General features: G+C 36.1%; 3 protein-coding genes and 1 pseudogene across 6 annotated transcripts; 1 reads left to right on the forward strand and 3 right to left on the reverse strand.

Moving 5' to 3' along the window:
• Positions 1-1906: 1906 nt before the first annotated feature.
• LOC147278879 (putative lactoylglutathione lyase, chloroplastic) lies at positions 1907-5471 on the forward strand. The gene is made up of 9 exons (XM_086251216.1): positions 1907-2110; positions 2711-2915; positions 2999-3123; positions 3249-3313; positions 3789-4001; positions 4112-4159; positions 4597-4704; positions 4811-4951; positions 5131-5471. Exons 1-9 carry the CDS (start codon positions 1969-1971, stop codon positions 5170-5172), a joined length of 1089 nt encoding a protein of 362 aa, XP_086107342.1. The 5' UTR covers positions 1907-1968; the 3' UTR covers positions 5173-5471.
• On the reverse strand, positions 5465-8641 carry LOC147278880 (phosphoinositide binding protein). Of its 3 annotated transcripts, none has more exons than XM_086251215.1 (9): positions 8590-8641; positions 8150-8436; positions 7908-7961; positions 7057-7125; positions 6592-6973; positions 6134-6289; positions 5962-6011; positions 5754-5811; positions 5465-5667 (listed from the first exon to the last, which is right to left on the reverse strand). In XM_086251215.1, coding segments are annotated over exons 1-9 (1248 nt in total). In that variant the 5' UTR covers positions 8591-8641; the 3' UTR covers positions 5465-5476. The 3 variants fall into 3 exon arrangements, with proteins under 3 accessions (XP_086107341.1, XP_086107340.1, XP_086107338.1); XM_086251214.1 differs by having other exon boundaries at positions 5754-5814; positions 7908-7964; XM_086251212.1 differs by lacking the exon at positions 8590-8641 and having other exon boundaries at positions 7908-7964; positions 8150-8446.
• Positions 8642-11527: 2886 nt separating this feature from the next.
• Positions 11528-16038, reverse strand: LOC147278881 (casein kinase 1-like protein 3; annotated as a pseudogene). Its single transcript, XR_015123243.1, has 14 exons — positions 15674-16038; positions 15532-15572; positions 14861-14930; positions 14603-14751; positions 14209-14304; positions 14037-14107; positions 13745-13806; positions 13603-13666; positions 13281-13365; positions 12743-12869; positions 12438-12514; positions 12173-12254; positions 11880-12013; positions 11528-11696 (listed from the first exon to the last, which is right to left on the reverse strand). The product of XR_015123243.1 is annotated as a casein kinase 1-like protein 3 (transcript).
• Positions 16039-16738: 700 nt separating this feature from the next.
• Positions 16739-18739, reverse strand: LOC147278882 (aldehyde oxidase GLOX1-like). Its single transcript, XM_086250091.1, has 3 exons — positions 18312-18739; positions 18034-18194; positions 16739-17924 (listed from the first exon to the last, which is right to left on the reverse strand). The coding sequence occupies exons 1-3, from the start codon at positions 18720-18722 to the stop codon at positions 16754-16756; spliced, it is 1743 nt and encodes a 580-aa protein (XP_086106217.1). The 5' UTR covers positions 18723-18739; the 3' UTR covers positions 16739-16753.
• Between the last annotated feature and the right edge of the window lie 506 nt (positions 18740-19245).

Below are 19245 nucleotides of genomic sequence, written 5' to 3' on the forward strand. Positions count from 1 at the left end.
TTGGAGCCAACTAGAACTGAGAGATCAGGAGTGGGCATACTTTCTCACATAATGTACTTGAGTCCACCAATGAATCGATCGAGTTGAGGCTTTGGAATATCCCCATGATCATCTTGCTTTATAATTTTCTGGGGAATATTCGTCTGCCTCTTTTCTCTTGGATCTAGCATTATAACTTACATTATTGTGCTTTAGACAGAAAAAAAAAAAAAAACTTATATTATTGTGCTGATCGAATAATAGCCAAAGGTTGGTGAAGCAGTCAAGCTCACCGCTCTTGTCTTTTTGTTCATGAATGATGATGAGTACTCCACCATATTCCAACAATTATTACCATCCACTGTGCTTGTTTTATATTCTTTTTCTTTTCCTCTTCCTTCATTTTTTTAAATTTCCTTTATAATTCTAAAGGCTCCCACTTTTCTCTAAGTTTTGCAAATGCAAATATGTTTAATTATATCGACCATTATAATTTCTTTTTGACCAACTAACTATTAATTTGATGTAATGTTACAAATTGGAATCTCTATTCTAGAATAAATAAATAAAAAATCCTATATACCTTTTGTTTTGGTTTGGTTAATTTTTTCTTTCCAAACTTTGAGGTTCTGTTATTTAAAAAAGAAAAAAAAAAAACTTGAAGGCTCTGAAAACATGTGAAGCTAGCGTTTACCAACTTGAAGTGCAAGCTAGCATAGTAGCATGTGTGATGTATGATTTGCAATATCGTGCAGTGATCAATCGATTTGCCTCTCAATCTTTCCACGTACATAAAATTGATAAAAAATGAGAGCGTGACAAGGATATGATGCACATCATATATTCAACAAAGGACCCAAGGCACCCTCTACATGTGAAACCATGTACCCATTTGTGTCCAATGAAGTTGAGAATTGGATTTAAATATATATTGACTTTTAATCATTATACCCTATAAATTACAATTATGGTGCATATGGGAAATAAACTTCATAATGTTGACAACTCATAGTTATCTTAGAAAAAAAAGAAGATGTTGACAGCTAATGGTGTTAGACTGCAAGAGCTTTTTCTAATTGGTTTATCTTTTTCAATGATATTGATGGAGCACTAATTAAAGTAGCTTCCCATGAGAGCTAGCTTCAAAGTTCAAAGTCAAACATTCAGATTTTTGTGAGAGTACGATGACCATGTTAGGGTTTTGCATGCTTCTTTAAATACTGATGTTGTTTAATTAATGTACCTCCCACGATTCCGAGCCATGTATAATATATGCATGATTCTTTAACGTTTTATGAGATTGAAAATGTGGGTTAGTAGACTCAGTACTTAACAAGAGTAAAGAAATATAAATTCATTAAAATACCCCAATAGGCTAAATTATTGAGTTTTCAATGTTATCTTTTTTTAGGTCTGTAGTTTCATGAGAAAAGATAGCAAAACAAAATTAGAGACATTCTGAATTAAAGAGAAAATTTAGTTTAGAATATTTTTTAAGTAATTAAGTAGATTAATAATACCAGCTACATGGTAAACAGTCACACTAAAAAATTTCTCATTAGATTGAATACAGAAGATGAAATGCATCTCAGTCACTTTTACCTGTCACGTATCTCAGTCGTATATCTAATCTAACGATTAAAATGTATCAACTTAGAATTATCATAAGAAAATCATGGATAGTCAAGACTGTCAAGTTATACAGAAAAATAAAAATATTGATAATTCGAGTAAATAGTACAGATTCATCTTATATGGGCCAATAGGCCCAATACATTCAAGCGTAGTGAAGGAAAGATGTGATGGTATATAGAAGATCCGGCCCATAACAGGGCTGGCCTGGAAAACTACTAAGCCCAAAGACAACATATGAGGCCCACTTACCCGAACACATATTATCTTCTCCAACATGCAGATAGCAGAGCGAGCAAAGCTCAGAGTGAGCGAAACACAGAGACACATACAAAGTGTGGTAGAAAGAAAACCAAAATGGCATCTTTATCAGCTACTCTGAATCTCTTAAGACCTTCTCTTGCTCCACAATCACCGTCCTTGAGATTTTTTGATGTGCGAAACTCTGCTTCTTCGTATAGTACTTCTCGAAGACTCGCTCTCTTTCAACTCGGCTCTGGTAATTCCTCCCTTATCAATTATCATCATTCTTTTTCACTTTGCTTCCGACCAAAACCACAAATATGAAAAACCCATGTTTTATTTTGTTCTTGTTTTGAAGTTGTGATTTTGTTAGAATTACTGTTTGGAGTTTTGTGTTGTTTTGGCTTGTCGCAGTGAAATTTTGACTGAAATGTGCAATTTAAGTGTATTATGTTAAGTTTGGGGTTGAATAATGTCTGCTATATAAGAATGGAAATGTTTGGTTTTCTTTAGTTTGCTTTAACTTCTTCTTTTCTTATAAAGCAAACGCAATGTGGTTAGCGCTGGCTGAAAGTTTGCAATGTGGTTTCTGTGAAGAGAGATATTAAGAAAATTCAAATTGTATGGAAGCTTGAGGTTTCTTCTTTCCAGTGCTGAAAATGCATGACCTTTACATAAGTCAGCATAAATAACTATAACAATGTTCAACTTACAAAAATGTAAACCATTTTCTTCTTTGATATTTACTTTCTAAGCACATGAAGAATTTTAGCTAAGCATTTTGTAAATTTTGCTTAAAAAATGCATCAATTGGATTTAACATGCCCTGCACTTGTGGATTTGGGGTGTTCTCCAGCTCTTCCTCAATCACAACTATTAGGTGCAAAAGCATCTGAGTTGCTAAGAGGGGAGGGAAACTCTGTAGAGGCTGCCCCAGTGGCAAATTTGGCCCAAGCAAGCACTTTTATCACCCAGGAAAATGCAGTTGAGTGGGTAAAAAATGACACACGAAGAATGCTTCATGTTGTCTATCGTGTTGGGGACTTGGACAAGACTATAAAGTACGTGTCCATTTAGTAAAAGAAAAATTTGCTTCAATATTGCATAGTTCCTACAGCTATCTAATTCTTCTTTTGAGATGCAGATTCTATACTGAATGTTTGGGGATGAAGCTGTTAAGAAAACGTGACATACCAGAGGAGCGATATTCAAATGCTTTTCTTGGATACGGGCCAGAAGATTCCAATTTTGCTGTTGAACTTACATACAGTAAGTCATTTCAATATGTAGCTTTGTATGAAAATTCAATTGTGTTTTGTCATTCCATTGAGGGATTTTTATACTGTATAGTTGCTTTCATACGATTTTGAAATTCTATTACATTTTGCTGATAGATTATGGAGTGGACAAGTACAACATTGGGACTGGTTTTGGTCATTTTGGTATTGCAGTTGAAGATGTAAGCTCCTATTTCTTAATATAGATTTGGTTTTGTCTTTGTGCCAAACTAATAATTATTAGTACTTACTTTGGGTTCAACTTTTGAATCCACTGTCCTATCAAGTGGTTTTATTTAAGCCGCATGAGAATCTGAGATGTATCATCTGATTTGTTTTGAATGACAAACCCTTTGACAATTTATAACTAAAATTTGATTTAAAAATTGAATAATATCTATGCTTAATGGAAATGGGAGCATTTTGTGTCAATACTGAAATAGATATCGATAGGTGTGGTGCTAGGCTTTCCATTTTGCTACTCAAAGCTCATTTTTCTGGAACTAATATGAATATTCATATGAAACTAGCTTTCTTTTTTTAACATCCGTACTCTTCAGAAATTTGGGCCATTGTTTCTGACAATTTTATTTCTTGTCCATAATGTTTTATATGCCAAGATTTGTGAACTCACTTAAGTTATACAATTTTCTGTAGGTCGCCAAAACAGTGGAACTTATAAAGGCAAAGGGAGGGAAAGTTACAAGGGAACCTGGACCTGTTAATGGTGGCAGTACAATAATTGCTTTTATTGAGGATCCTGATGGTTATACGTTTGAGCTTTTGGAGAGAGTGCCTGCACCTGAGCCCTTCTGCCAAGTGATGCTTCGTGTAGGTGATCTTGACCGCGCCATTAACTTTTATAAGAAGGTGAGTTGTGTCAACTTCCTTTAGTAAAACTTAATACATTTGTTGCAAGTTAGGCTTTTATAGTTGTAAGCTTCCTGAAGCTTTTTCCATTGTGTTTCTCTAACTTGAAGGCTTTTGGGATGGAACTTCTCTGCAAGAGAGATAATCCTGAGTACAAGGTAACTTCACACTGAAAACTTCCCTGCTATTTGTGGATACCCTTTGAAATTATGATGTTTATGTTAATCTCTTTTGTTTACTCTCTCTCATTTTCCTCTCTCGCCAATCGAACAAGTGACCATTTGACCTTGGTTGTTACACGAATCCAAACAGACCATAGCAGGATTGGCATGTTTATGTTAATCTCAATACATGCACATAAACTTCTTGGACTTCATGACCATTATAAAAAATTGTGACCAAAGCCATTTATATTTTGGCATTTATGTGGCTGTCCCTGCATGCCTTTAGCCTTCCCCCCCCCCCCCCCCCCTTCCTCGCTCCCCGCCCTCTTTTTCTTTTCCTTTTTAATATATCCAATTTAATTGAAAACTATTGCTCAACATTGTCTGCATATTGGTATTTTACCTGATATTTGGTTCTGTCTGTTCTCTAGAATACAGTAGCCATGATGGGTTATGGTCCTGAAGATAAGAGTGCAGTGCTTGAACTGACATATAACTATGGAATCACCGATTATGACAAAGGAAATGGTTATGCACAGGTATATGGGATTCCTTCTCCTACAGCACTGTAGATGACCTATTCTAATTTTGCTTACCATTCTCTATGTTACCGTATGAAGAAGACTGAATCCCAAATTTTAACAGATTGCAATAGGCACAGATGATGTTTATAAGAGTGCAGAAGCAATCAAACTCTTTGGAGGGAAGATTATTCTTGAACCTGGGCCCGTGCCAGGTATCAACACAAAGATAACTGCTTTCCTTGACCCTGATGGCTGGAAATCGGTATGACCTGTTTGAGTGCTTTCCATAAGTGAAAGTTGAGTTACTTACACATTAGTGTTATGTTATATTTTGTACCTTTTATGCATGAAATTTATCATATTAAGCAACACATACTTATTCAATGTATTTATTTGCAATATTAATTCAATGATTCATTCTTTCCCCTCCCCATCCTGCAGGTATTTGTTGATAATGTTGATTTTCTGAAGGAATTAGAGTGAGTAAAAGCATCATTATAAATGCCAGTCCTCTTAATTGAGTCCAAGGGAAGATTTGTAACAATTTTGACTGTAGATTCTTCCAACCTGCCAATTCTATTTATCTTGAAGCAGCCCATGAGAGAACATACCAATCCAGATTTGTATATATACCCATGAGAGACTGTAACAATTGCTATAAGTGCCATCCTTGACCAACCATATGTGCATCTAGGATTTTGAGATAGTAGCTGCACATTGATTGTTGTCAAAATGTAAACAATTCAGTTTTACATCAATCCAAATCTTAACCTTTCTTAGAATTGTGTTATGTTGGCAAGAAATTCAACATATGATGGATCCCCTCAGTCCACATATGTTGGTCACCTTTACTCTTGCATTCAAATTCTATTATCCTGTCAGCTGTTTTTATCCCAAAGTATGCCCTTGGTTTGCTGCCATCTTCCCTCTCCCTTCCGGGCCAGGCTGGGATGTCACAGTAGACTCCAGAGACTACACCTGCATGCATCACAGGCATGGCATCATGGTTGACAGGGGCAGGAGTCAATATAAAATATTTGCTCTGGGTATGAGAATTTTCTTACATTTCTTCTTTTTTGTAAATGTTCCCACCATGTGCTTGCTTTTCATTTTGGCTACAACCTGCTATCATTCTAAATTTCAATAGGTATTTTGGAATAATGCTTTAGAAATAGTAGGCAACACGACAGAAAGGGAAGAAAGTTTATCAAAATTCATTTCTTTATCTTCTTTTAAAAAAAAAAAAAAAATTTAGTAGCTTCAAGTTTTTACCTGTCCATTTGAATTCATGTTGAAAGAAACTTGCTTCCAATGGAGAGCACCTGCAATCAAAAGTTATGTTATAGCGATTTCACATTAGTCATCTAACTTATCCATGAAGTCAGCTAGCTAAATTTACTATTGCTTCATGAATGTATCTTGGTAAATCCTTTTTGAGGTATACCTTTCCTTGTACGTTTGAGGAGTTCTCCTCCTCTTGAGACAAAGTTCAATGCAGAATTTGATTCTTTTGCCTCACATTTTTCCTCAGCCAGAGCAAATGCTGTGCCTCCACACTCCTTTTGCAGCCTTACCTTAAGTGTGGCAGCTCCTCGTAAAGCTGTAACTCAATGATCAGATACAGTTTAACCAAGATTTGTGGTGTCAATATGTTTAAACTAGTCTGTGCTTAACTATATCGAGTTCTGAGCTGGTTTTGTGGGAACTATCTAAAGCTAGATCTTTGTACATCCAGAGCAAATAGTCACACTTGAGGATGATGGTTTGTGTATTGAGTTTGTTGTTGAAATTGGGGAAATTGTTGACTCTACTCTATCAAGCCAAGATTTCTGTCTTGTAGAATGATGGAATTTGGTACTTGTAGAATGATGGAATTTGGTACTTGTAGAGGTTTAGTGATACCTGTGGCTGCTCCAGCTGTTAAGGTCATGATATCTCCATTAGTCCTTGCATTAACTGCAGAATTGACAACTGACAGAATATGGTCTTGATCAGCTCCCATTTCCTCCGCAATCTCAATGCAGCGAGAAGCTACTAGAGCTGCTGCAGATGCTAGTGCAGTTGATGTTTCAGTGGTCCTTTCGGATGGTGTTTTCCGGTGGGACGTTGATGGTTCAGGCAGTGCAGATGAAGCTGCAAGTGCTGCTACAGCAGCAGCAACCCCAGCCACAGAAACAGCCGCGTGCAACTGGGCATTTTGGGTTCTCATTTCCTGCTTCTTCCTCTCCTTTTGATCTTTTATCCACCTCCCCATTGTTTTCCCTCGCAAAATGCCCTTGTATAGCTGCAGAGAAGTAATAATGAGGAAGATGATGCCGAGGAATTTCATATATATGCTGAGGTTGATAGATGAAAATGAAATAATACCCCATTATTGAGCAGTTGTTGACTGGAAAGGAAATCTGGATGGAGTGCTTGATGTAGTAAAATTATCTCCTGCACATATTAACCAGCTGTTAAAGTTCATACACCTCTGCTTGTGCTCGGGTTGGGTGTATATCTTGTATATGGGAAAAGAAGCTTTTTGTAAATCGGTTGTAATATAACAAAAAGTTCCATGCAGTCATTAGTCATTACTCATTACACAGAAAAAGGGGACCAGGCATACTTAATTAATTCAAGACTTAATAAGCAATTATATACTAGTTTACAATCATGCACTCGTGCACAAAATATATGATGGCGATTCTACTTTCCGAAATAATTTTATAAAATAATAGGACAATTATCAACTAGCTATTTGTATAATGAAACTTTTCTTCATTTTCTTAAAAGAGGTCTTAGGCAGAAATTGTAACGATTTACTTGTAAATCGCGACTTGACCCAAAATGAAAAAAAATTAAATCTCAACTTGTGGTCAGACTGTTTTACTTACAAACTCTAGAAGTTGGACTCATTTAAGTGAAATAATAAAATTATTTGGACCATATTTATTGATCAATTTTTAAATTATATCTTTAATAGATTGTATAGGTGTGTCTCTAAAAATTCTTGGTTAGAGCAGTTGTATACAATCTCTCTTCCACATGCTAATTATGCGACTAGTTTTGTGAAAGAAAAGACAATTGTTGTACCTAAGAATTTCTGATGGGTCTCACTCACCTCTCTTAATAATATGGTTTACAATATGATTTATGTAGCATTAGTGAAATAAACACAAATTTCTTCTCAAAAAAAAAAAAAAAAAACACTAATTAGAGAGGGAGGGAGAGAGAACCTTCATTTCGTCACTGTCTCTTGGTGAAATTGGAGGGCTACCCCCAGTGGGTAACTGCTGAAGCAATCGAGACCCAAAGAAAAAAAACACGAAAGAAAACATATGAATATATGGTGACCCTTCACCCTTGGATCAAACCAAGTTATGAACAACATATATGTACTTTTGTAATAGCCAGATCAGTTTCACAGAAACTTGAAACTTGTACAAGATATTTTGTTAAAATTATATAAGAAACTTACAGATGATTCCCTTGAAGGAATGGAGCTTAAATCGTGCATTATTTCAACACCATGATCAGAAGACTTGTCAAGATTTTTAGAAGCAACAGCATGTGTTGTATGGTGAAAGTTAAGAGCTTTGGAGAGCTCCATGGCAGACAGACTCCATGATCTGGCCAGAAACTCCATGGACTCTGTTGGAGTTTCGGGTGGTGGGCAACAAGAAGACCCAATTATCCCACCATTTTCGTCTATGTTCTCCAGTCCACCATGTACATGTGTTGAGCATTTCAGACCACAAGAGCTCACTGACACCATCACACACACACACAGTTAGGCGCTCAACATTTAATTTTTCACCAAGATGAATCATATAATCATGGAAAGCTAGCCTTCTCTTTGCATTATATCAATGCAGACATGTAGGTTTTTTTTGAAAAAAAAAAAAAGGTGCGACTTACTTTCTTTTCAAGCCCAATATTTTCTCGATCACTCAGTTGGGACTCATCAAAGCATCTAAATCTAGCCAAGAAAGCAAGAATACTAAGATGATGAAGAGGAGGGTACAGAGTAGAGTACTATTTAACATGGTATGCCAAAGTAAGTTGCATGTTTCTTTAAGATATTTCAAAGGACCCAATTAAAATTTAAAGGTGAATGTGAATCATCATCTCAATTCTCATTCATCTTTTGTCATCACCAACTTAATTGTTGCTGTGTGTGCGCTTTATACATAAATAGGTAAAAGGCCAATTTTTTGAGCGGCAGAGTTCATCATTACTAGGGTTCTTTTGTCACCATTATCAAAGTCTAAAGTCACATCTGAGAGGGGGAGGGACCCTTTTGGCTTTTGCACCCAGTTTTATCCTCTGGATTTTGACCAAACAACCATTCCCATGACCATCATTCTGAGTGTGCAACTCATTTAATTTGGCCACTATATAATTATATGCTCCATAGTCCATCCCTGCCTTAAAATGTATGCCACGTCCACCAAGATTACCTATAATCATGAAAATTATGGAAGAGAATCTAATAACGCTCAAGAGATGCTTAAGATATTGATTTAATTTCAGGGGTACTTATTTAGAGCCACCTAGTTTTTGTTTTTTGTTTTTTTCCAGTTACATGAAAGTTTAAACGTGGGATGTGGACTCTCTCATCCCACTTGAATTAATAAGACTCATCCCAATTGAGCTTAATGAGAAATATAACAAGGGGTCTACAAAATGTGTCCCATATCGAGGTTTAAAGCAACCTCTGTCTAAAGCTGATCTCTTTTCATTTTGTTTTTCATGCAACTTTTACAGTATTCGCGCAGCATAATAGGTTTCCGTACTACTATATTGTAAATTGTAATCAGCAACTTTTTGTAAAAATTAGCCCAGCTAATACCAATTAGTTATAAGCTTGGAAAAAAAAACTAAAAAAAAAACCAGCTGATAAACCTCGTGTGGTCCTTGGACCTTGGATTGAGTGACATATGGTGGGCTGAGTGAATGATAAGAAAAACTTACACCGGGTGCATATACTCACATTTTTACAATAAGTAAACACATGTTAAATATTGTGAAAATGTAGATATATACCATGTTAAATATTGTGAAAGTGTAGATATATACCCGTTCCATAAAAGTCTTCTCGTGAATAATAGACCATCATCTTGAAATATTAATCATTCTACATTTTAAGAAAATAAATTGGACTATTGGAGGCAAGCACCATGATCCCGCCAGGCGCCACTAGCCCCTAGGACATAATCCCAGGATTATTTACACCATAGTAGTGGCAGCATAACTTAATAGTTTCAAGTCCACGCACCAAGCAGAGGCCATCAATATTATCATACAACTTTCATCATTGCTTTGAGTCTAATCATGGTCTTAAGTGCGGGTAAGCACCAACAATTCCGAGGTCCCACTCCCACAACCATTGTTTTTATTGTAAATTGTGATTAACATTACTCAAATAACCCCCTAACCCCTGAGCTTTACGAGGTTGATACTATGTAATTTCCAACCATAGCATAAAGTCATTGGCACAATGTCACAAAACTCATAACTTAGACCAAACTACCTTTATGCTGACTAGCAATATCTTCCATCACTTAGTTTAGTAGAAGCATCCTCCATAATCATATTCTTGTTTTGTTTTCCTTTCACGAAATCAGATTCTTATGGGAAACCCCAAAAAAAAAAAGAGCAACATGTTCAATAATTTTTCCCCCTTAATGATTAAAAAAGTAGTGGCATTTACTGATCAGAGATGACATAGAAACATTTGGAAAGCCAGAGATGTACTTGACATCAATTTTATGACCATAGAGCATATACATACAACCCCAACCTTCTGTAATACATTTGTTATGAAGATGGCCCAAGTTCGGTAATGTTTTTATTTTTGGTATTCAGGTTTGTTTTTATGTTGAAGAAGTAGAGGAAAGATATATGGGAGAAAAGAGGGTGGGAGATGAGATATGAGAGGGTTAGGAAGAAATTTGAAAACAAAAATTATTAGCAAGTGCAGCCCTGCTTCGAATTCTGGACTATATAGTTACCTTAAAGCCTCTAAATACAGAGCTCGAAGTCTTTAAAGACCAAGAGAAAGAAGGATCTTTAATACCCCTTCAATTGACATCAACACTTCCAATGAAGTTCTCCCATTCATCCTTTATAACCCATAAGATCTGAAGCAAAGAAAAGCGACATTAATGAGCATTTATGTATAAGTCAAATAAAATAACTCCACAAGTCACATTTCCACTGAAAAACTAATGGTATCTGATAGAAACTCCAAGAGAAAATATCAACGTAATTGATACCTGAAATACTAGTTTACTCTTTTCCAGATTCTGAAGGACCTGGGTACCTAGGTTTAAACTGATCCAGGTGAACATCCAGGGCTTTGATCCGAAAAAGATACAGCAATAAGAACAGAAAGCAACTCAATCCTGAATTGAATGAAATACATGGTCAAAAAAACCAAATAACACCGGAAAAAGATTTATGATCTATTTTCAGAATAATGGAAAATACACTTTACACATCATCCACACAAGATGAAATGTGCGGTCTTTTTTTGCCACCTATGCACACGAAAACTCCAAGCTTTAGAAGTGAAGAGCACATGCAGAGTGATCATGTTTTGCCAGTCGCGCTTTTCTGATGCATTGTACCATTTAGGATGGAAGAAAGCAACCAATCCAAACTTCATGATATTTTCTCCAGCCAGATGCATGCTCTGAGTAATCTCCATTAGATCTGTAGCTGAAGAAACAAACCACGGCTGAATGGCTTATAAAAAATTATGCAGATTTAAAGCAATTGTCTTGCATTTGAAACAAGGTACACATGTAAGCATATAGAGGATAACTTAATGCGATAGAGAACTCCATACCTATTACTTAGCTGAAGAAATTTGGTTTTGAGATGGCATCCAACTTGCTTGAAGAACCATTTTGGTTCCTAACTCCACGACCCAAGTTTGCATTTTCAGCTGGCCCCTCAGGTCTTGGAAAATTTCTTCTGAGAGCAAACGAAGTAGCTGGCATTGGTACATTACTCACATTCTGCACCAATTACAAAAACAGTCATGATTTACATTCGGCAAGTACTTACAACACATGTGACCGAAAAAAAAGTACTTACAAACACAGGGTGCACAACATAATGTGCAAAAAACAAACCATGAGATAGAGAGGAGCTAAATACATTAACAAACCATGATATGATTTACATTACAAGTTACATACCCGTGTTTCAATAGAATAATCAGGACCCAAATTCTGGGCTGTTGATCTAAATTGCATATGAACATCTGGATGACCAAGATTACTTGATCGTCTACGTTCTGCAAGCTCAGCTGAATTAGAAACACCATTAACTCCTGAAATCCATAAATACAACCTTAATCAGGCTTCTCTAATAATGTGAGCAATAAGGCTCTAATATCCCAAGAGCTTTTTAAATGCTCTAATTTAAGGCCAAATCTCATCAAGATCTGGGTCATAACCACCCTGGACGTGAAGTGCAAACTGGACCTTACCTTTAAACCTCATCGCATCCATAGGCAGTGCTCGACTGCTAGTCACTACTCGACCGTTAGTCACTACAGCTGGCTGCAAACTCTGAGATAAAGTCAGGAGAAACAAAATTAGACATGTAAGATTGAATATATCAGTACTTAAATACAGAAAAGACTTCAAGCAAAATTATATACATATAAGAACAGAACACGGTCCTGTACATACAATGCTTGGAAGCAATTAATAGGAGATTATAATAAAAGAATAGGTCATGAAAATACTAACAGATGATTGTCCCTGACTCCTTTGTGCCTGCTGGTATTTTAAAATTGTCCAGTCAAATACATAATCAAACTCATATCCTGTAAAATACAGGAAAAATATGATAAGCACCAATAAAGAAAGAGTGTCAGTTCATAATACATTTTAATAAGTTCTATATAGGGGCCAAAATAAATGATCAAACAAAGTTTTCCATTAAGGAAAACATCATTTGTGCAAAGCATCAACTTGCCAAATAATGTGGGTTGCATTTTTTACAACTAGTTATATGTTGCAGGATACAGAATATGGTGAAACAAATATCATACCTTCACGGGTGGATAAGTCACAAAACAGGCGCTTCAAGAATGCATAATCAGGGCGTTGATCAAATGTTAAAGAGTGGCAATAGTGAAAGTAGGATGCGAACTCCACAGGATGTGACTTGCATAGGGCCTTGAAAACAGATGAGATATCAGTCAGTTCATTTTTACACAGAAAATACAGTTTAAAGGGGAAAAAACCTTACATAAAAAGTATGGATTATCATGTTGCAAATAATAACAGATCTCCCAAAAGCTTTCAAATTATAGTTAGAACCATATTCATATTCCAAAATAAAAATAGAAATTAGTGAAAACCTCCCTCCCAAAAGAAAAGCAAGGAAAAAGAAACAAAAAATGTAAGCTGTGTTTATAATTACATTTTTAAACTAAGAATTCTTGATATCTAAATTGATATACTATGAGACTAATCTCATTGAGACTACCACAAATTCCGTACATAATTTTTTTGGAGACAACGTTCAATCGCCCTATTCACAAGATGCAAACCTATGACCTAATGGATAGTATTAGTGACACATACCTCAATGGGAGTTGATAACTTCTTCTCACAAATCTTATCATATTTTTGCTTCTTTGTTGCAGCTTTTAGACCCTGCCAAGGAAGGCTAAATGGAGAAACCAATCAGTCAGTCAGGAAAAGAAATAATACAGTTGTATTCAGTTATCTAATCACAACATTGTGCAAACTTTTCTGGTCATCAAATGACAATTGTAATAACCAACACATTTGTTTCACCAAGAAAAAAGAAATCAGCATAAGAAATCCTAGTTGGAACTCCAGTGGGAAATCATTCAAAATAAGAAATTCTCTCCTGAGATATGGTGTTGAATTTATGGCATACCTTCCTCTTAAGAAGTACAGAAGAACATAGCCAAGTGACTCCAAATCATCCCGACGACTCTGATCTAAAACAATGAAACCACAAAATGAGGAAACAGACAGCCAAGCATTTAGAACGGACTTAAGGAAACCTCTCTACTTACCAATTCCCAAATGGGTATTGCAACTAGCATAACGTGCAGTTCCTGTTAAGCTTTTGTTTTCTCTGTATGAGTTTGTCAAGTAAAATAGAAAAATTTAGCCAACCATGACCTGGGTATTGACTGTAAACAAGTGGAAAAAAAAAAAGAAAAAAAAACCTCCAATACACAATGACTTGGTATATTAATATGAATAACAGATTCAAAAGCAAAAAGATTTCCCAGAACAGGAAGAGCCCAAATGTGAGACAAATCCCACCAGATTTAAAGAATGGACATAATTATTGAATTTTACCTGTACGGAATATGTCGGTTTGTAGTCTGGTCTCGATATCTTTTTGCAAGTCCAAAATCAATAATGTAAACCTGATGAATTTTCAACAAAAGTTAAAAATTAACTGATAAACAAACAGAGAAATCATAGAAGCAATATTATTCCTTATTGAATAGGAATGCATTAGCATTACCTGATTTGCTTTCCTGCCGAGACCCATGAGGAAGTTGTCTGGTTTGATGTCTCTATGCAAAAACCCTTTAGAATGCACATATTCTATTCTCGTAATCTGCAATTGAATGAACCCAAACCAAAAAAAAAATCAAATTACCAATATGCAAACAATTTGACACTTAGCAATTAGATAATCTGGAAAAGAAAAAAAATAGAAAATCTCAATTCCAGACTTAAGGAGTGAGTCCCCATTTAATTGCAACTCAAGAAAGAAAATAAAGAGAATTTATGAAAAAATTACATAAAAACTTAAGCAAAGGAGCATAATAATGAAACAAAATCAACCGCTTCCTAACATCAAAACTAGGCTTCCAAAATCACAATAAACCATCTTAAGAAAGATTGCAGATTACCATCTGATCAGCCAACATTAAGACTGTTTTGAGTGAAAACTTCCTCCCACAGTACACAAAGAGGTCTTCAAGACTCGGTCCTAGCAAGTCAATGATGAGGGCGTTATCATCTCCATCTACTCCTGCCCATCTTATGCTTGCAATACCACCTGAAGGGTCACAAAATCAAGAAATTATTCACGGTAAAAACAAGATGCAAGGTGATAGTTTATGAGAGCATGTAGTTTCAAAACAAAGCTACTGCTATTTGACCCTTACTTCCTCCCTGTAGAATTTTATAAAGCTTGGCCTCGTACAAAAGTTGCGGATGTTTTGTCTTGTTATTTTCCTGCCAAGGAATGAATGACAATCAATTACTTGCACATCATACTTTTTGTCTCCCCAAAATGAGAACATGACAAACCACAACAATATATTTCCAAAGCAAACCTACATCCATTTGAAACCAAATGCTCATTGCTGCGATAGAACTTCTTACAATACTGTTACATGGGACTTATCGATGGTTATAATACATTCCAGTGAGCACAAAAATGAATTTCTTAAAATTATCAAGATGTAAAGATATGCTCCAACACGCACTCGCCCGCACGCACATCACACACATATACATGGAACCTAATTCTAACATAAGATTCCACTAACAATCACAATATACATAATTTCATCAGCTCAAACCTTATTTATTCAAGAGTAGTACTAGAGGTACCAAGTATTATCCTAACTTTAGATCCCAACCGATGTGATAGCAATTTGTGTTGATCTCTAAGTTCAAAGTAAAAAGCTGCCATGTCATTTGTCACATTGACTAAAAAATGGCAACTCTACTTTTACTGTTTATTCACAAACTAAGCAGAATCAATTTATTTCTGGAAATTATAGTATTTTCCACCGAAACAAAACATGAAGAGGATTCAATCACGACTTACAATCTTGATCGCCAAGGTCTCGCCAGTCTCAATATGAGTCGCTGAACCCCCAAACAAATTAAAAGAAAAAAGAAATTAATCAGCATCAAAATAATGATAATTAGAGATAAAAGAAGAAGAGCTAGATAATTGACAAACATACCCAGGTAAATTTCACCAAACGAACCGCTCCCAATTTTGCGACCTAGCTTGTACTTCTCTGCGACGATCCTCTCCATAAATTAATAAAAAAAAGCCCTAATCTCTCTAGCACTGATTGAATTTTGTGGAGAAAAGAGAGAGCTGAGATTTGCAAGGTGAGGTTTTGATCGAATTTTAAAGACAACGATTTGGTTGAAAGCGTTTTGGGAATTTTCAGAAACGAGGACTTTGATGGCGGCCACTGAAGACCTCAAAGGATCTAGAAAGTAAAAGCGAAAAAGAGCTGGGCGAATATGGTAATTTCGGATCTTACAATGGGGGGTAGAACCTGAAATTTCTGAAAGTAGAGGGTGATTCTTGAATTTCCAAAAGTTTTGGAAGCCTCCGTTGAACGATTATTCGTGTTTTGATGGTGGGGTTTTGTAATTGTAAATTTGTAACTTCACGATCGCGGAGAAGAGACGCTACGATGGCTCAGTCCAAAAAATAGAGAAGCTGCGATGGCGGTAAAATCACTTTAAAAGTCTTGTAAAAGTCGGTTCTTTTGTTGCTGAAAAAACAAAAAAAATCGGTTTTGTTGGTCAAAATAAGAAAAAATTAATAAAACGGAAGCTAGGAAGACAAATATATTGGTACAAGTTTTTATGGCCTATAAATCTATAATATTTGTATTTGGAATGGAATCGTTGACTGACCAAAATGTCTGAATTTAGATTTATAGGCTAGTAAATATTCGCTTGGTTTAGTATAAATGTTCATATTTGGATTTTTTTTAGGGAATTGAATTATGTATATATATAAATAAAGGAGCTTCAAAATCAAAATTCTTATGTGTACTTCATCTTTTACCACATTTTTCTACATTACAACTTTTTTATTCCAACATTATGAACTTTTTATTTTTGGTCAATCTACATTATAAAATTCTTTGATTACACATTATAATGCACAATAGCCTTGCATATTTGGTTTAATCCAAAACTGAAACAATAATATTAACGTTACCAAATGTGAATATATATTTCAGTCTTTTAATATGACTAAAAAAAATTTGTATATACAACAACCAAGATGAAATCAGCTATGCAATTTGCAACCATATCCCCGAACTCGGAGTTCCAACGTGCACAACAAACACCAAATAAAAACCCGGAGGAGCAATCTTGGCCATCGGTGGCGCCACAACCTCCACTTGGAACAATCCTAACCCCACATTTTTCAACTTTTTTAAGGCTAAAACTAAAAGTCTCTGTCCCATAGAAAAACCATGTGTTGTGAATGGTGGTGCATACATGGTCACCTTCAAATCCGATTGATTCAACTCAACTTTCTCCAACTTAAACTCAATCACAAATTTTTGTGTGTATTTTACTATTACACCCTTGTAATCGGATGTGATTGAGGGGCGGTCCAAGCTGCGTAACAGGTCAAAATATGGGGGGTAAAATTTCTCAACCCGAAGTTCTGTTGGGTATTTCACACCCATGAAATTATAATAGAAATTTGTATTGCTCCCAGCCACTAAGATTTTTCCATCTGGTAATACCGTTGAGGTTGAACCATACATTCGGGGTATGGCCGTCCCCTTTAGCTCCATGGACCGGTGGGTTTTCGGGTTATCGGGTTTATAAAGTACCGGGGTAGAATTCGGATCCTCAGCGAAGTTCCACCCGGCTGTGCCCTTTTTGGCCCCATTAATCACAAGGATATCACCTGTGGGAAGGATCAACATATCTCCCATGATCCTTGGCGTTGGCATCATCTCTTTTTGCCACGTGGCTTTTGGGTTGGTTATATCAATTCTTCCGCAATCTTGTAATGCGGTTATGAATATACCCTTTTGAACTAACTCTCCCGCCCTGGGATCCGCTCCACCACAAATCAGGATTTCGGCTCGGATTACATTCGGGTTTGGGTCTTCCAGATTTATAGGTAGCAATGCTGCCATGCCGGATGCAGGGTAGTTTCGGGACCCACCATCAAGGACAGGGAGCTCACGTACAATCTTATTGGTGGTCGGATTGAGTAAAATCGAACGGTTGTTGGCAAAAATGAAAAGGTTGCCATCCGTAGAGAGAAAGACAAATGGGTAGAGATTGTTCTCTACCGGGTCAGTGGTCTCTTGGAGAAATGGTAACGAAAAGTTTATTTTATTGGAACTTCCCACCTTAGGGACATACTCGTAATTGAACATGCGACGGCCTCCGACCACTATGAAATTGCCATTTGGCAAGATATGTTGCGTGGAGAACCTATTTAAAAAAATTATATAATTAGTATTAGGAATCAATATTATACAAGGCATTTTAATTTAGAGCAAAGTTGATTAGGAAATTAAGAAAATTGTACTAATAATAATACCATCTTAAGCCAGAAAGTGAGATGGGGTACTCCTCCCAGTCACAAGTGTTGCACCCAGAGAGGTATCTCACAGACCTCATTCCATCACCCCACCCACCAGTGTGCACAAGGGTACCATTAGCTGATAATCCACCAGATGAGCACCATGTATCTGTCAAAATCTGATTTTATCTAACAAAGAAAAAAGTTAGTCATACCAAAATCTGAAAAAAGAGAACATTATATATGGTTAATTTGCTGCTATAGTTCCCAATATAACTATCCTGCATACAGCATACCTTAAGTGGCCTAATAGCTGCAGTGTCAATGTCAAATTCCACAGCATGAGCCCAGCAATCTTCTTCATAATCTTCACTTTTCGTGTCGAAAACCCGAAGACAATCTCCAGGGGGCAGTGAGATCTCAGATGGACCAAAACCAGCAGCATCAAGCATAATGGCCTTGTTACTATTAGGCATTATGGTCATGTGCATGGCTGATACACCTGAATTCTCTGAAACCAATTCCCACTCACCTCCATACTCTTTCTTATCATACTTAGTTGCTTCATTTTCATCATGATCACCTCCATTGTAGACAACTATAAGTGGGTTTTTCAGAATCCTAGAGTTTCTGAACACAATGGGGTTTTTGAGACTATAGGTGAAGAAGAGGGAGAGAAGAGAAAGGGATTTGAGCAACAAGGCCATTGACAGATTAGCGCATAAAAAGGATCTTTACCATGTTTTCTCTTATTGCTAGGCACTCCTTTTATGTTTGCTCCAGCTTTGAAGGACTTCTTGGATGGTTGTTACAGTTAGCACCAAATTAGTTTTCAGTTAAGCACCAACGACTTGGGTCAAATCCATACTTTTCAAGTTAATTGAAGGTGTGAATTGGATTTGTCAGTCCATAAACGTGTGAATCATGGATTTGGACACAACCAATAATTAAATAAATAACAATGATGAGGAGATGTTTATGGATCTGGACAATTTTGGTGTCTGCCTTTTTTTTTTTTTGGCCACGGTGTCTGCCTTAATAAGGCAGAAACAGGTATAACATTACTGTGTCTTTGTTGAACTGTTTAGCAATTTTTTTTTTTTTTGAGAAATGTTTAGCTATATAAATATGAATGAATATAAATTATAATATATGTCATGTTTATTTATTAATTTTCATTTTTAAATTTTATGGTGTTATTTTGTCATATTATTTGTCACTGTCAATGTG

The sequence above is a fragment of the Dryas octopetala genome, chromosome 7, assembly GCF_963921425.1.
Source record: "Dryas octopetala chromosome 7, drDryOcto1.1, whole genome shotgun sequence".
Classification (NCBI taxonomy): Eukaryota; Viridiplantae; Streptophyta; class Magnoliopsida; order Rosales; family Rosaceae; genus Dryas; species Dryas octopetala.

Coding starts and splice junctions, on each gene's coding strand:
- LOC147278879 (XM_086251216.1), top strand. CDS start 1,969: ATGGCATCTTTATCAGCTACTCTGAATCTCTTAAGACCTTCTCTTGCT. Junction 4,002..4,111: donor CCATTAACTTTTATAAGAAG/GTGAGTTGTGTC, acceptor TCTAACTTGAAG/GCTTTTGGGATGGAACTTCT. Junction 4,952..5,130: donor ACCCTGATGGCTGGAAATCG/GTATGACCTGTT, acceptor CCCATCCTGCAG/GTATTTGTTGATAATGTTGA.
- LOC147278880 (XM_086251212.1), bottom strand. CDS start 8,446: ATGGTGTCAGTGAGCTCTTGTGGTCTGAAATGCTCAACACATGTACAT. Junction 6,290..6,591: donor AACAGCTGGAGCAGCCACAG/GTATCACTAAAC, acceptor ATTGAGTTACAG/CTTTACGAGGAGCTGCCACA. Junction 5,812..5,961: donor ACATGAATTCAAATGGACAG/GTAAAAACTTGA, acceptor GAATGATAGCAG/GTTGTAGCCAAAATGAAAAG.
- LOC147278882 (XM_086250091.1), bottom strand. CDS start 18,722: ATGGCCTTGTTGCTCAAATCCCTTTCTCTTCTCTCCCTCTTCTTCACC. Junction 18,195..18,311: donor CAGCTATTAGGCCACTTAAG/GTATGCTGTATG, acceptor AGATAAAATCAG/ATTTTGACAGATACATGGTG. Junction 17,925..18,033: donor TCACTTTCTGGCTTAAGATG/GTATTATTATTA, acceptor TTTTTTAAATAG/GTTCTCCACGCAACATATCT.